Genomic DNA, 17962 nt, shown 5'->3' with positions numbered 1-17962 from the left:
AAAGTAAAGAGGAACTTTTAGAGAATTTCATGATGTAGATCATCAGGCATTGCACTGTTTGACCATCAGAAAATCTAAAACAGCTACTGTTGGACCCGGCTGAGCCCTACTGAGATCCTACCAGCATGCTGAATCAATTGTTTTAATCTACTTTGGACAGAAATCGAAAAAAATGTTGATTGTTTGGCCACGTTACAGAATTGATCATTAGGATTGAATCAGCCGGATATTGATACTGCAAATCTAATAGGTTGGGCACATTTAGAGAGCATATTCTTGAACTTACCTCTAAGTGTGTGCTATTTTACAGTGTAATAAAGTTTTACATTTATGGTTTTAGAAGTTTTAGGGAGGTGGGAGGGTCCTATAGCTCTTTAAGGATGTCTATGAGTAAACTAGATACATTTTTGGGGGGTTGACTTATCCATTCACAGATTTCCTTTTGACACACATGACTTATTCAGTGAATGTGTGATATGCAACTTCACTGTCACATGTATGCATGGGAATTGTCAGTGTTGTACATGAGGAACTGACAGATTTGTTGGATCGCAGAGCCAATAAATCTGATTACGGCGATTATGGCTTTAGTAAATGATGCCCTGGGAACACTTGAAGAAAACAAATTAAAATATAATGTGGTCGTGGATGGCACAGCATGTAGTGCTGTGGTAAAAGGAAGAAAAAGGGCATGGCTCAATTGAGATGGGGGTGTGGCCAGCATATAACAGGAATGTTGGGGGAAGCCTTTTCCAGCAGAGTGGTGATGGGCTTCACATTTTGGTGAGGTGATTCCTGTGAAGTTGTGCAGTAAGGGACCTTTTACACTATATCAGTTGCTCTCAGTTATAAGTAAAGCCCATGTTATGGTTCAGTTCACACTGCTATGGGAAGTTAAAATCAGTTTCAGTGCATAGTGTAAAAGAGGGCCAATAGTACAGAAGCATCCCCAGAGTAATACTATCATGTGCATGTCCTCCAAAATAACAGCTGAGCAAGGTGTCCTCCAAAATAATAGGCATGATCTTATCTCCCAAAATAACAGGCAGCATATCACCCAAATATTAGCAATCTAGATGTCCTTGAAAAAAATTGTGATTTTTTTCCCCAAATAACATGCAGGATGTCCCCGAACTAACAGCAGAAAGCATGTCCCCACAAAAAACACAGAGTATATCACCCTAAATAAGCAGCATATTAACCAAAATAACAGCCAGGCAGTACAGCTCAAAATAACAGGCAACATGTGCCTCAAACAAACAACAAGAAAAATGTACCCTAAGTGCTATAGAGCAGGTGGCCCCTGTCCTCATTGGTGAAAACGGAGCGGTTGCTTAATCTCCACACCATTTCTTCTCTCCAATCCTCCAAGTTCCAGCTCACTGCCTCTCCTGCAGGCCAGGGGCTCTCCTCTGACCAGTCTTCAACTCTCCTTCTTTTGCATGCTGCACACTGCAGACCCCCTCCCCCACCACCACCCAGTGGCGTAGCTAAGAAGCTATGGGCCCCCATGCAAGTTTTACATTGCACCCCCCCCTCCAGCACTTTATACATGACATTTGATATGGCACACCAAAACCTGCCAAGGACAACCACAGTGTCTGAGGCGCAAGAGGGGGTTGGGAAACTTTTACTGATTACCAGTATTCAAAGCATCTATAGATGTGAATATTAACAGCACAAGACCAATAAAAAGCTTATACTGTGGTTGGAGATGGAGCCCCTGGGGCCCCTCTGGTCCAAAGGCCCTGATGCAGTCACATCCTTTGCTCCCCCTTTTGCTATGCCACTGCCACCACCAAGGTTGAACCAACTCACCAAGAGACCAAACAAATTCACCTAAAAATACAGAGTCTTCAGGTGACATTCCGCAAGTTCCCGACCATACTTCACTACAAATTATTTTGCCATCAGCATACATTACAATGGGAAGACCACCTCACGCCAATGGGCGTGACCGCGGCAGAAGCCCCAGGACTGCCTAACGCCAATTGGCATCAAGTCCTGGGACCTGGTCTTTATGGGGGTTTAGCACTGTAATCCTCAAGTGGTTAAAGAGAACCCGAGGTGGGTTTGTGAAATCATATTCGGACACAGAGGCACATTCTGTATACAATCACCTGCCTCTGTGTCCCTTCATTGTTTCTCCAGGCTCCCCCGTGCTCTGCTGTCCTCCATTAAAAAAAAGTGCCACGCTATCAACATGCAGATTGTCGCTAGCCTGTCATTTACCTCAGTCTGCAGCTCACCGCCGCTCCCCCGCCTCCTGTATAGTGCGGCTCCACGCTTGTGTCCCTTCCCTCCCCGCCTCCGTAAGGTTCCTCCAATCAGCTTACGGATAGTTGCAGCTTGAAACTGGTTCATTTAAACATAGTTAGTCAACGCTGAGCCACCTCCATTATGTGCTTATAAAAGATGTAGCCCACCAGATACCATCTACGACTAAAATACATTTGAAACTTGAAAGCATTTCAATATCGTGCAAAAGTCCATTTCAGTATTTCAACTTAAAACTAATATATGAAATAGGAACCCTTGCCGGATTGCTTTGGATTCATTAGCGGATTAGATTCTGACACTTTGACCCTAGAATGTGGAACATTTTCACAATATTCTAATGGTCTAAGATTTTGTCTTTTTATAACGTTGATTATGGCTTACAGCTTATGAAAACCCCAGGCTTGAAATATCTAACTTTGCATGTGATGAGTCTATTTCATACATTTCATACATTTATCTACGTTTCACCTATCAAGTTGAATTACTGAAATATAGTCTTTTGCACAATATTCTAATTATTCTAGTTCCATTTATAACTCCTGTTGAAAGTAACAACCTTTTATAATTATTGATGGCATTTAGTAGTTGTACTGGCTTATTAAATTATTCAGCAAATATTTATTCTTTTCTTTTTTTCTTTTAAGATGTCAACCGCAAAGTCAAGACTATAGTTCAAGACATGGTTAATGGCCGAGTGATTAACTCCAGAATTTCGGAGATACCCCAGAAACTGTGAAGATGAGAAAGTCTTGTTGGGATATAACAAGTTTCACAAGCAGGCAACCATACCATGTTTACATGTGCCAATATGTATCATTACTGTACAATGGGAGAAGTCTCATACCTACTGTGCCTGTCTATATATTTATTACATTTACTGGCAATGTAAGAGCACAAGAGTTTACCAAAAAACGATCCTACTACTCATTTTGCCATACATTATTAGCTAGGAGTACTTAATTTCTTTACCTAAATTAACAGTACTTTCCTGGATGTTAACAGTACTTATCTGAACAATGTGAACTATATTTTGCCACAACCTTTTTACATAATGCCATCCCGTGGTCATAGGGGAGCTAAGAATATGCCACTGGCAGTAAATGAGTACATAGATTGCAAACTCCAGCTTGGTTACTAATGATACTATAGGTACAGTTTGTGTTATTTAACATATTCATGCTAACAGTTAATTTATCGATAAATCAAAGAAATCCGTGACTACTGATATTTATTTATAACTGAATAGGCAGCCTAGATCCCGCTACTGATAATGGAGTGGAAGTATTTTTCCGACTTTTGTGTAACTAGGCATTACATCTTTAAGCATTGCGATATGAATGTACAGACTACACTGTTCTCTTTTTTTTCCGTTTTTGTATCTTTTTAAAATAATTACTTCTATGTAAAGAATACTGAAAATAAGGTTAGGCATTCTTAGGTTCTTTTTCTCCTTTTGAGAAATGTAAATGGTAATCTTCGTGTAAAATAATGAATTGCCTAGCTCATCAGAACAGTTATTTTTCACTGCCTGCTTTTGAAAAGAAAGCGCTGCTGAAATTAGCAAAGCATTATGGGATTGCCTGCTATGGCCCAATCAGAAACAAGAGCACTGAGGGATCATCTGATAATAGCTGCTAGGTAACCACATTTTAACCAGCTCTCCCTTTTTCATGATTTATAGTGTACCTAATATAGAAATTAGGTCTAATTTAAATAAAGGTGATTATATTAAGCTAAGCTCTAAATAAAAATATTGTGTCTTACAAATGTGGATTCCAACTGTATCGTAAAATGGTTTAAACTTCAACAGAGTTACACTTTAAATCCCGGTGTTCCATATGCTTAAACACAAGAGACACATTAAGATTTTAATACATATCATTGCTAAAGGTAGACATAAAAGCAGCAATATAAAAATATTTAATAGTGATTTTCAGTCATTACATATTTGTACAAAATAATAATAGAAAATAGTTTTTTTAAGCTGGCAGTATTTAAATAGTAGTATACTCTGTAGTATATTTTGATAAATAAAATATTATAATTCATTACATGATATACTTAATGAACCAAAAGATATATATTACACGGTTTAAACATCTATTTTGTTTTAAATTTTAATTTCTTGCAGATAACTCATACATAGCTTTATCTTTAAAGTGGTACATTTGCCATTTTTTCCTGTTTATTTATGTTTTTTTTGTCTTAATCAAAAATTATATTTTTTTTACATGATTTTCTTTTTCTTTTTAAATCTTTTAGTTTATTAATTTTGCACTTGTCTGTATTTAATGTTATGTCCAATTAGCATGTTGTGTCATAATACTTGGGCAGATCAGGCATCCATGCGGTTTGTGTGCTTATTTTATCATCACGGGGTAAGCAGGAACCAGGGGTGTCACCACAGGGAAAGCAGCTCCTGCAGCTGCAGGATGGAACAGATCTGTGGTGAGCCACTACTTAGGCTCGGTTTCCATTGCTGCGAATCCCCGGCCACAAATTCAGATGGATTTTAGCAGCCTATAGAAGTCTCTGTAAGCCATCCGAATTCTTGGCCGAGGAAAAATCTGAGGCCCTGCAGCATAATTCTGTGTGGGACTGTCCGAATCCCATAGCCGCGCATAGCGAGGCTAGAGGGGTTCGTCTGCGAGAGGCAGCAGCTGTCTCACAAGACGCATGCCGGCGCACAAGTGGGAATGGGGCCTGACTCTCCCCTCTGATACAGCAGTCTTTACTCAAGATCAGGTGATGGTGTGGCCATTTGTTATCAGTGGGGAATCTTGATAGTCCCCAATGACCCACTTATTTTTTGGACTCCTGAAAAATGAGCCCCCTCGGCTATAGGTGTCACCAATGGTAGACGGGGAAAGGTGTGTCAATGTTGTTGGGGCCACATTAATGTTTTGCCAGGAACCCCAAGATATGTAGTCATTCCACTTGCAGCATTAGCTGTCATTTGTTCCTTTCAATATTTCACCTTTGTTGGGACTTTGATGGTTTTTATTTTTTTTTCCTTACTAATTGGACTCCCGATATGATTTTTTAAGTATTTTCTTTTGATAAACATGGACAACAGCTGCCACCAGTATTATAGAACTGCTGCCATGATACACATTCACAACACTCTATGGTCCACCTGTCATTTGATCATTGAAAGTGATGTCTAAATTGTCCCAGCATTAGGGAAAGTGGGAATTATGTATGAAAGCAAAGAAGTGCCTGAAAACCAAAGCAACCATAAGCCTCTCATATGCATCAACTTACTCTATATGTTTAAATTGTACGGTTTGTATTTTTTTTTGTAATGGCCAGCCATACAAATTTGCCTGGGACAATGGTTGAAACCAGAAAAAAAAAATCTTGTCTCCGTTTTTTTTTATGGATGCTTAAGGTTTTTCACTAATGCTACAAAGATTTTCCAGTATGGAGCATCAACTAATGTTTGCTCCTAGCACTACCTGACTGCCACCAAGGATAATAAAATACATTCCATCTCAAGGAAAAATTCTATTGTGTATTCAACTTTCTTTCTCTTGACTTTCACACAAAATTCCCCACACTGTAAGTCTTTTTTAGTGAAGGTTAATGAAGGTGATATTTTTAGCATGAGTGTTTGAAAATGGTTAGGGCCTTTGTATGGCCTGAATGTTCAAAAATGGTTAGTGCTTTGTAAGGTCTGGATAATTGTAGGAAATACACTACTGGCTGGTGTTAGATAGGTGCTGATGAAAGTAGTCATAGTGGTTTACTAGTTTGTACTCTGAGCATTCTTTCCATCTAAGCAAATTACCACAAAGCTTACCATTCAAAAAATAATTATCATAATATCTGTATAAACAACAAGTGAGCTAAATGACAATTACAAATATGAAATACTCAACTCTTATACATCACCATTCAATATTTTACATTTTTTTCTGTGTTTTTTTTTTTTGTTCAGACAAAGAAATTATTCAGACAGAAAAACGGAAGTGGTCATATGACAGTTGTCTGTACACCAAAGAGTACTCAATGACTGTACAGTTGCCATATTTGCAAAAATATGAACTTTACACTTACTGGAATTAAAAAAAAAATGGCTGCAGACTACCTAAGTGGAAAGATTTAAAAAAAAAAAAATAAATAAAAAAATATTTAACAGTGCCGATATAGGTTTTAAAATTAAAGTAGATTTACACTTTAAATTTATGGTTGCCCAAATTACCACCTGAATATGAACATTTTAATGTAAAGCGTGCAATACATAATCTAAAACAAGAATGGATATTCAACTGGATATTCAATCACCTGGAAGCTATAATAGCATACTGGTTTTTAAAGTTCATTGCGGAAGTCATCATAGTATTATAAATAATTACGCAAACGGATTAATATTGAGAATAAGTACACAAATGTTGTTTACATAGGACACCTAGTAAACGTGCACACTACTGCTGAAACAACAATAGAAAAGGGTGCAGCACAAACAGCAAACAGAAATGCAAAAGGGCGCAGCATAAATAGATGGCAGTGATCAAAAATCAAGGTACATATGCAAACATAGGCAAAAACTAAATAAAGCAGCGGCACCTACACCGTGGATAAGGCTTAAAAAGGATATATCACATATACACACACACACAATATAACAATAACACAGATATATATATATTGTTATTTTTAACCACTTGCCGACCGCACACTCATACCGCGCGTCGGCAAAGTGGTAGCTGCAGGACCAGCGACGCACATCTGCGTCGCCGGCTGCAGGATAATTAATCAGGAAACAGCCGCTCGCGCAAGCGGCTGCATCCTGTAAATTCACGGCGGGGGGCTCCGTGAATAGCCTGCGTGCCACCGATTGCGGCTCGCAGGCTAAATGTAAACACAAGCGGAAGTAATCTGCTTTGTTTACATTTTTACAACGCTGCTAAAAATGCTAGTGGTTTGAAAACCACTTGGGTAATGTATTTCAATGGGCTGGTGCCAACCAGACCGGTTCGTTTTTTCCACATATGGAAACTTGGGGGCTGCAGCATTTTTTAGATTTCTGACGCGTTTCTGCCTCAATGTTAAAGTATAGGAAAGTGGAAAACCGCTCTGAAAAATGCTAGATCAGATCTGTTTTCCAGGCGTTTTTGTTACAGAAGCTGATCAGTAACAGCTTTACTGTAACAATATTTGTAATCTGCTACACAAAAACGCTCCAAAAAACGCTAGGCATGCTTAGAAAACCTCTCTAATCATGCCTAGAATCGCTCAGAAATCTGCTTCAAAGACCTCTAGTGTTTTGTGGATCTGCTAGAGGTTTTTGGTGTGCACTGGGCCTGAGACTATATTGCAAGTTTTAGGATAGGTCCAGAGTAACAACGTATACTGTACATAAGGCTACATGCCAGCAGCTTAACAAAAAGGGCCATTATTTTAAGACATTTTACCTTTAACATTATAAATGGGGTTCAGCTAAATACAACTAGCATGCAACAGAAAGTACCTGTCTAATATCAGCCAGTTTTGTATTAAAAGGAGTAAGTAGGCAAGAGGTTTGGGAATGATATCTATATAATGCAGAGGATATGGTGGGAAGAAAAAAATAAATAAACCACATTCGGTGCGTTTACAATACTGTATGTATTTATGAGCTAATGTTCACCTAATGCATTTTCTATATTTTGTCTAAGCACTAATGAAAGAGCTGTGAAGGTTTATACATCTGTATTTGTGTCCTTATGTCTGCCCAATATGCAAAAATAAAGAATTGTGACATCACCTTACCGCATCTGTATGCTGTGTTCTTATACTTGGGTACCATTTTCTTCCTGTCCACATTCTCCAATCAGATCTTCCTGGTGAGAAGCTGTGAAATGGGCTGCTACACTCAAACACCTCCATTCTGATGTATTTCTGAAACTGAAAAACAAACACCAAAATTAAAGCATCACTATTGTGAAAAATTGGACAACTTAAAATATATGTTTACACATACAGGTCCTTCTAAAAAAATGTGCATATTGTGATAAAGTTCATTATTTTCTGTAATGTACTGATAAACATTAGACTTTCATATATTTTAGATTCATTACACACAACTGAAGTAGTTCAAGCCTTTTATTGTTTTAATATTGATGATTTTGGCACACAGCTCATGAAAACCCCAAATTCCTATCTCAAAAAATTAGCATATCATGAAAAGGTTCTCTAAACAAGCTATTAACCTATTCATCTGAATCAACTAATTAACTCTAAACACCTGCAAAAGATTCCTGAGGCTTTCAAAAACTTCCAGCCTGGTTCATTACTCAAAACTGCAATCATGGGTAAGACTGCCGAGTCCGACCTGACTGCTGTCCAGAAGGCCATCATGGACACCCTCATGCAAGAGGGTAAGACACCAAGACATTTCTGAATGAATAGGCTGTTTCCAGAGTGCTGTATCAAGGCACTTCAGTGGGAAGTCTGTGGGAAGGAAAAAGTGTGGCAGAAAACACTGCACAACGAGAAGAGGTGACTGGACCCTGAGGAAGATCGTGGAGAAGGACAGATTCCAGATCTTGGGGGACCTGCGGCAGCAGTGGACTGAGTCTGGAGTAGAAACATCCAGAGCCAACGTGTACAGGTGTGTGCAGGAAATGGGCTACAGGTCAAGCATTCCCCAGGTCAAGCCACTTTTGAACCAGAAACCGAGGCAGAAGCGCCTGACCTGGGCTACAGAGAAGCAGCACTGGACTGTTGCTCAGTGGTCCAAAGTACTTCTTTCGGATTAAAGCAACTTTTGCATGTCATTCGGAAAACAAGGTGCCAGAGTCTGGAGGAAGACTGGGGAGAGGGAAATGCCAAAATGCCTGAAGTCCAGTGTCAAGTACCCACAGTCAGTGATGGTCGGGGGTGCAGGGCCGGGCCGAGGCATAGGCTGGAAAGGCTCCAGCCTCAGGGCGCAGTGTAGGAGGGGGCGCACAATTCATTCAGCTGTCATTGCTAATTGTGTTTGAAGCAGAAAGAAATAAGAAAAGGGGATACATGGCAGTGACTGCAAGCCAGATAACTAGATATTAAGGTGTTGGGGAGGTCGTGGGCCCTGAGGCGCCTCTTAGTCTAATAAGAATCAGTGTGTGATGGCTGGGGGGGGGGAGGGATGGAGGGGCGCACTTTGGTGTCTCAGCCTTGGGTGCTGGAGGACCTTGTCCCGGCTCTGCAGGGGTGCCATGTCAGCTGCTGGTGTTGGTCCACTGTGTTTTATCGAGGGCAGAGTCAATGTAGCTAGCTAATAGCTATCAGGAGATTTTGGAGCACTTCATGCTTCTATCTGCTAAAAAGCTTTATGGAGATGAAGATTTCATTTTTCAGCACGACCTGGCACCTGCTCACAGTGCCAAAACCACTGGTAAATGGTTTACTGACCATGGTATTACTGTGCTCAATTGGCCTGCCAACTCTCCTGACTTGAACCCCATAGAGAATCTAGGGCATATTGTGAAGAGAAAGTTGAGAGACGGAAGACCCAACACTCTGGATGAGCTTAAGGCCGCTATCGAAGCATCCTGGGCCTCCATAACACCTGATCAGTGTCTCAGGCTGATTGCCTCCATGCCACGCCACATTGAAGCAGTCATTTCTGCAAAAGGATTCCCGACCAAGTATTGAGTGCATAACTGAACATAATTATTTGAAGGTTGACTTTTTTGTTTTAAAAACACTTTTCTTTTATTGGTCGGATGAAATATGCAAATTTTTTGAGATAGGATTTTTTGGTTTTCAGGAGCTGTAAGCCAAAATCATCAATATTAAAACAATAAAAGGCTTGAACTACTTCAGTTGTGTGTAATGAATCTAAAATATATTAAAGTCTAATGTTTATCAGTACATTACAGAAAATAATGAACTTTATCACAATATGCTAATTTTTTGAGCAGAACCTGTATATATACAATGTACATTTGTCCCAAAATGAAATGCATATATATTACTTTTCTCCTATGTCGACATTGCTTATATTCGGTAATAAAAAAAAAATCAAATCTGGTTTTGGACTCTTTATGGGGGATTTTTAGTATTTCCTTTAATCTTTGTATAGATCCTTTAAATTGAGTCCTTTTATAAAGATGCCGGGTCAGCCTTCCATTTGACCACTGTTTTGCCAGTTGAACTGAGTAAATAAGTTCAACAGTGGTTTTAAAATAAAGAAAGCCCTGGGAATCCTCCATAAGGAGATTGACTAGTTTAAAACCAGTGATGATAGTATTCAGCAAAATTACAATTTTGCTAAATTTTGCGTACATTTTTGCAATCACACCTATACTTAATTATGATTTGCAAACTAAATTGATTTCGTAGTCATTTGCAATTTCGCATAGAAATGTGTGTAATTTTCACAAAATTTCGCATCATTTTGTGCCGACTTTGGAGGTTAATAGCAAAGCCCCCATACATGCTACGGATAACAAAATTGCTACCTATGTTAAAGGGAATAGTGGGTACAAGAGAAAAAAAAGAATTTTCCAAACAGCCCTATCGTTTGAGAAAATTGATTTAAAAAATGCAAAGAAAAAATGGTTTTTAACTTGGAAAAATGACAGTTTAAAAACCATTTTTCTTTGCATTTTTAAAATCGATTTTCTCAAAAAACTACAATGTGTTTGGGAAAAATTATTTTTTTGACTTGTACCCAATATTCTCCTTAACATATGTACCAATTTTGGTAGTATTAGCATGTAAGGGGGATTTGCTATTACCTGCCAAATTCTGAACAAAATTTCGCAAAATTACATACAAAATCAATAACGATTTTCCCTAAAATTTCACATTGCAATTACGATGCAAAAATGCAAATTTTGATGCGAAATTTTGGCCCATCACCGCCTGTCAGTTCTGTAAACAAATTTTACTAACTACTGTATGTGACAGTAACATAGGACAAAAAGTACTTTATGTTGCATTTCACTCAGGGCTCTTTCACATCAGAGCTTGCGTTGGAGAACGCTCAAAGCATACGTTTTGTTGTATGCGTTTTAATGGGTTTTTCACTGCAGTGCACTGCAGTGAGTGTGCGTTTTTAATCCGTTTTCAATGCGTTACAGGACATAGGAAAACGCAGGTAATTTTTTTTTCTTTTAGTTTTCAACTTTCTACATTGTTCCTCTGTTGCATTCTGGGACTGATTGCCTGCGTTAACGGATTAAAAACGCGCATAGTGTGCGTTTTACATTGACTAACATTGTAACGCATAAAGCTAGCGTTGGCCGAAAAACTGCGCCTGGGTGCAGTGTAACGCAACGCACAATAAGGCTGCGTTATATGTGAAAGCTAAAATGAAAGTCTATGGACTTTCATTTCACCTTGGGTAACGCAAACTTTATCCTTTGCGTTGAAACGCAGAAAATCTGCCCTAATGTGAAAGAGCCCTCAGGGACATATATTGGGAGTTGTTCCACCCTTTAGGTGTGAAAACACAACCCAGAGGGGGACGTTCCCTTGCAAATATATGAATGTAGAAAGCAATCAAAGGTGCTTCTGAGTAAAAACATACAGCTGATATATAAATATTCAGAATAGTAGTAGTACCACTGAGGAAGCATTAACCTCCTTGCCGGTTTTCCCGACCTGAGCTCGGGGTAGAAAAAACAAGCTATTAGCGGTGATCCCGAGCTCAGGTCGGGGTATGCATTGCAGAGCTTTACTTGAAGTTGTGGAGTCCCGCACGCGATCTCGCTGCGCAGCGGGACTCCAGCCTCTCTCCCCGGCAGTGTGGGGTCTTTCCCTGGCCGCCGGGATCCCCCATGTCCCCGCTATTCTTCCGGGGACCCGGCAGCCAGTTGGAGCAGCGCAGCCGTGGTGGTGGCAGCAGAGCGGTGGTGGCAGCGTGACGTCATCGGGGGCGGGGCTAATATTGAAAATGAACTTCTCTATATTAGAGAAATATAGAGAAGTTCGTTTATATGTATATTAGCGCCATCTTGTGGGCAAAGAGAAAACTGCAGCACAGGAGCCCAGGAAGGTACATTTTTTTTTTATTTTGCTGCAGATCTCCCTGCCAGAATGATTTTTTTCAGGTTTTAGGGTCTGAAAGAGTGAAAAAAAATTGCACCGCTTTTAGACCCTAAAATCTGGAAAGAATCAGACCGCCAAGGAGGTTAAAGATATCAATGCAAGCAAGAAAAAATAATAGTGATTAAATGTCCTAAGACAGGATAACATCCCATTTCATATTTCAAGTCCATTGGGGTACCGGGTGCCCATCCTGAAGATTCAGAATTCCTCCCTTTTGAGGAGAAACCTCTGGAAATCCCCCAGCAGAGATGATGTCATCAAACCAGGACCAGGTACATGCGAGCACAAGAGGACGCCATTAAGAGTGAGAGGAGAGAGCCAATCACTGCAGGAACCAGGAAGGGTGAGATAAACATTTTAAATACTACCCAAGAAATGAGGAAACATGTACAGGAAATGTATTGCTTACCAGTTAACACCAAATGAAAGGAAAAAACAAACAAACACATTCACCTTTTTGATGATGCTACAGCCCCCTCCCCCTCATATCACTCCTCAGAGCTTGGATTGGTTCAGAGTAGTGATGATCATAATTTGCCATTTACAATTATGCAACATTTTGCACATACGTTTACAATTATGGCCATACATAATTATGAATAAAAACAATTGATTTTGTGTAATTCATTCGTAATGTTGCATTATTATGCACAATTGTGTAATTTTGTCCCGAGTTTAGCGGTTTATAGCAAAGTCCCCATAAATGCTATCACCACCAAAGTTGCTACATATGTTAACTTCCTAAAGACCGCGTCACACCAATGGGCGTGAACGCGGCGGCAACCCCAGGATCACCTAATGCCAATTGGCGTCAAGTCCCGGGGCTGCAGTTTGCAGGAGATCGTGAGGAAGCTGCGCGTGCATCTCCTGCTCGGGGGGGGGGGGGGGGGGGGGGGGGGATCGCCGCTCAGAAGGCCGTCGTCTTAACATTGTACATTGTATTGTATTTTTCATATTTTAACATTGTCCCCCTGGCCCACAGGAAAGCAATTGGCTTTCATAGGCTGAAGCCGATCGCGTTATTGGCTGGCTGGGGAAGGGAGGAATTTCAAGGAAGGGAAAAAAAAATTGTAAATTTTATAAAAAAAAAAAAAAAAAAAAAAAAAGACATTTATATAAAAAAAATAAACAATGTGGGGGCGATCAAAACAGAGCTCTCTGTTGGTGGGGGGAAAGGGGGGGGATCGCTTGTGTGATGTGTTGTGCGGCCCTGCAGCTAGGCCTTAAAGCTGCAGTGGCCAATTTAGTCAAAATTGGCCTGGTCTTTAGGGGGGTTTAACATTGCAGTCCTCAAGAAGTTAAGGGAAATAGTAGCAACACATTAAAAAAAAATAGATTTTTAAAATGCAAAAGGAAAAAACTAAAATGCAAAAGGAAAAAATAGTTTTTAAACTCAGAAAAATGACAGTTTTAAAATAATTTTTCCTTTGCATTTTTTTTAAATGGATTTTCTAAAAAACAAGTTTGTTTTTTTACACTCGTTCCCACTATCCCCCTTAACATACATAACAATTTGGTAGTGATAGCATGTATGGGAGCTTTATTAGCCATTAAAGTTGGCACAAAATTACAGTTTCTGATTCCGGTTACAAACAAAATTAATTAGGATTTCTCTTGATATTTTACTTTACAATTTTGCATCCAAATTGTGAATTAGGGTGCAAAATTATGAGAATGTGAAATACAGGCTCACCACTGGCACAGAAAACAGCCTTTTTCCTTATGCACCATGTGGTGCTGTCATGTGCGACAGAGGATTCCTGGTGAACAGAAGAGGCCACAGAGTCACCTCAAGTATGGGAGCTCCACTAGAGGCGCCTATACTCTATCCCCTATGCTATCGAGGCATTTTGTATTGCCCTGATGAAGCGGGCCATGACCCGTGAAATGCATTGTCAGATTGCTTTTTGAATAAAAACTTTTTCCAGTTGAACTGGTGTCTACATCTTCTGGAGAGGTAAGCAATTACCTCTCTTTTTATTATATTTTTTTTTATTTGCATTTAAAAATACCAGAATAGAACATACATTGGGCTCCTCCACCCTACACACTACCAGTCAGAAGTTTTGAATCAGGATGATACCGGATACCAGGATGATTTATGACACTACCAGTCAGACCTCCTTTAGAGGTAATAGCTTTGCAGTTTTTCTGGAAAGTATATCGTACTACAGGAGAGTGACCATTCAGTGTCCAGCAGGACCTGGAGTACCGAGCGGGGACGATTAATTCCCTGCAGGCCTATACGGTGCTTGCAGGAACTGCAACCCACCTTTGTGAGTATTTATATGATTTTATCCTCCCTATACCTAACGATACTGCACCAATGGGCTTCCGGTCTTTCCCTACTTCTCACCTAGGTATTCTTGGCCCTTACAAGAATTACCAAAAGGAAAAAAACCCTATGGGAGCTCAAGGAACTTATTTTGGGATAGAAAGGCTGTTCAGATGCAGCTTTATTGTCCCCGCAATTGGGATTGAGGGCCTTGCAAGCAAGGCAAGAATTCTATTTTTTCCGCTCCTGGCCATCTTTCTTGTGGCTCAACTTTTATGTGCAGTCCCCTGTACCACCTCTAAGGCTCCCTGCACACGATTCCGATTTTTACATCAGATTCTGATTTTTAATCGTTACTGCATGCTGCATTTTTCCTCCGTTTTTTTGTTGATTGCATTCAGGGAAAAATCGGAAATGCAAAACGGATTTGCGGTGTGCAGGGAGCCTTATGGCCTTTCCAGAATTCTGGCCCTTCTTTGAAATCAACTTGACGTTTTTCGCTGTTCTCCATCCCTGCTACACCTTAGTAAATTCAGCTCTGTGTGTCAGGATTAGGTGAGTTTAAATTACCTTTGATTTTTTTTATGCATTGATGTGTAAACAACGATAAGAACTTCCTTCCAGACAGAACCCAATCATTCTGCTACGTTTGGAGCTGTTAAACTATCTCCGACCACCATGACTTTCTCAAATAATATCAGACAGAGAATCAGACAACTGAGTACAGAGAGAGAATTCAAGTAATACTAAGGGCCGGGCCCTACTATGAAGCAGACTGAATTCATGTGATTCAGGCCAGATGACTGCAGGGGGCAGCCTCAGCTCTACACTCAGCTGAGCTTTTTCAGTCTCCCCCTCTGCTCTGCTGCTTCTGCCTGAATCATAGAGCTTGTCTGATGCACACAGCAATTATGCACTGCTTGTTGCTAGCCTCCTCTCCATGTACCGTTCTGCTCTCTGATCTTCCTGCAGCTGCAGCTTGTGCGTGAAGGAAAGCATACTGCCTGAAATTGCTGCAAAATATATATATATATATATATATATATATATATAGTTTGAATTTTGCCTCAAGCCATAAAACAGTAAGGAGTCTTGGACAAGGCTCCCCAATGCTCCTGATCGCCTTGGAGAGCCTCCTAAGAGGCTGCAACTCTAAAGCACCTCGAGTCCGCTGGGAGAAAAGCGCAATATAAATCTTTTGTGTCATCTATGTTAAACCGGTTTTTTTTTTTTAACACTGTTTTTTTATTCAATATCAAAGATGAAATTGGTACAAACAGTAACATGAAGTATGTAACAGTAGTTAGGGATCTTATGTTACATGAGTCAAACAATTTTTGGTCCAAAAAAAAAAAAAAAAAAAGGAAAGTATTTTGATGAGGAGTTGAAGTTAGAAAATCAAGATGAGAGGGGTCACAATGCTCAGAATCCTAGCATGGCAAATAAAGAAAATGTATTATTTAAAGAGTAGAAAGGGCAAGGAGCCTAAAACATTTGTGCATAAGCCCATACATTTGCTTTAATATTATTAGGGTGTCTCAACAGTTCTAGAATACCTTGGATACTTCATGCTCAGGTCAAAGATGATGAGAGGTTGGGAGGATCTATGTTAAACCTGTTTAATGCACAGTCAAATTAAGCTTCGTAAAACACTCCTTTAACCAGTTTGCGTTCCACGGTTTTTACCTCTTAACCTCTTTAAGACTGCGTCACACCGATAGGCATGAATGCGGTGACTCCCCCAGGACCACCTAACAACAGCATAAAGTCCTGAAAGCTCTGTTGGTGGGCAGAAAGGGGGGGTAAACCACTTGTGTGCTGTGTTGTGCAGCCCTCCAGCGAGCCCTAAAGCTGCAGTGGCCCATTTTGTACAAAATAGCCTGGTCTTTAGGGGGGTTTAAGCACATGGGCCCATATGCAATTCACTTTTCCTCCTTAGTTTTCTTCAAGTTGATATTTTTAAACTTGCGAAAAAAATGCATTTTAAGCCACCAGAAAGCAAGAAAATGCTCATAATAATTTTGATAGCACTTTTTCAACTTCTTTTGGGTACTTTTTTAGTTGAAAAGTGCTGGAAAGTTATTTTAAATTGAAAAATGATCTCCTAGGAGAAAACTCAGGTGAAAAGTGAATTGCATATGGGCCCTGGTCCTTAACCTCCTTGCCGGTTATCCCGAGCTCAGCAGGAGGATTTCTCTGGCCCCGCTGGGCCGATTTGCATATTTTTTTTTTTATTGCACGCAGCTAGCACTTTGCTAGCTGCGTGCATATTTCGATCGTCGCCGCCGATTTGCCGCCACCCGCCGCGCCGTCCCCACCCTCCAGACCCCTTGCGCAGCCTGGCCAATCAGTGCCAGGCAGCGCAGAGGGGTGGATCGGGATTCCCTCTGATGTCATCCCACCCTGGGGAAAGCCCAGCAGGAAATCCCGTTCTGAACGGGATTTCCTGCTTTCAGAGAGCGCCAGCGGCGATCGGTTTAGGTAGGGGGATGCCGCTTGTCAGCGGCTATCATGTAGCTAGCGCTAGGCTAGCTACATGAATTTAAAAAAAAATGTAAAAGTGCTGCGCCGCCCCCTTGCCGACACAATTGGAACGGCAAGGGGGTTAAGGAGTTAAGGCTCCTGACATTTTTGACACTTTAGCTGTGTCACTTTGATACAGCAGTAACTTTTAATGACTTATACCATTTTAGTGATACACAATGTTTTTTCAGTAAAATCTAGGCCTTCTTTGCGTAATATTTATTTCCCTGAACTATTTTATTTTTTTAATCATTGTATGGAGACAAATGCAGAAAATACACATTTTTATCATTTTTCATCCTTCCTAATTTTCACATGATGTTTCACAGCTATAAAACACATAAAATTGAATTATTTCGCCCTTCCCAGTTAAAATGACACCCTATATGCCATGTTTTATTAATAAGCAATAAGCCGAGATTGTCCCCGCGTGTATCAAAAAAGGGCGCCTGGAAAAAAGGGCGCCTAGAAAAAAGGGCGCGGGATATAGTCGAAATTATAAGTTGTAATGTAAAACAACATTTTTCGTTTATGGCTTGTAAATGAAAATGTAGTGCTAAATAGGTTAAATAAACGGAAATTAAATGGCAAAATACCGTCTATAACAAACAAATTCTGAAATAAATTATCAAATAGCGTCTATAACAAAAAACAATATTTACACTTGTATTAAGCATAGTAATACAATGGTAGATGTTACAAGTATTTTATTGCAATTATACCTAACTGTAGGCTCACACAGATCTCTCCCTATCCCTAAGCCCTAGAGACCCCCTTTTTGTAAATATACAGAATTTAATAGTTTGTACATATATTGTGCTGTAACTATACCTAACCCTACTCTCACACAGAACCCTCCCT

At 40.0% G+C, this 17962-nt stretch overlaps 1 protein-coding gene across 1 annotated transcript in view; it reads left to right on the top strand.

The window, feature by feature from the left end:
• LOC137541904 (keratin, type I cytoskeletal 42-like) overlaps positions 1-8033 on the top strand; it is a 92212-nt gene extending 84179 nt beyond the window's left edge. The window contains exon 8 of the mRNA XM_068263479.1: positions 2925-8033. Coding sequence (XP_068119580.1) covers positions 2925-3016 — 92 coding nt within the window. The 3' untranslated portion in view covers positions 3017-8033. The remainder of the gene's footprint in view (positions 1-2924) is intronic.
• The last annotated feature ends 9929 nt before the right edge of the window (positions 8034-17962 follow it).

Source organism: Hyperolius riggenbachi, chromosome 12 (assembly GCF_040937935.1).
Source record: "Hyperolius riggenbachi isolate aHypRig1 chromosome 12, aHypRig1.pri, whole genome shotgun sequence".
Lineage (NCBI taxonomy): Eukaryota > Metazoa > Chordata > Amphibia > Anura > Hyperoliidae > Hyperolius > Hyperolius riggenbachi.
This window is presented reverse-complemented; position numbering and strand designations above follow the sequence as displayed.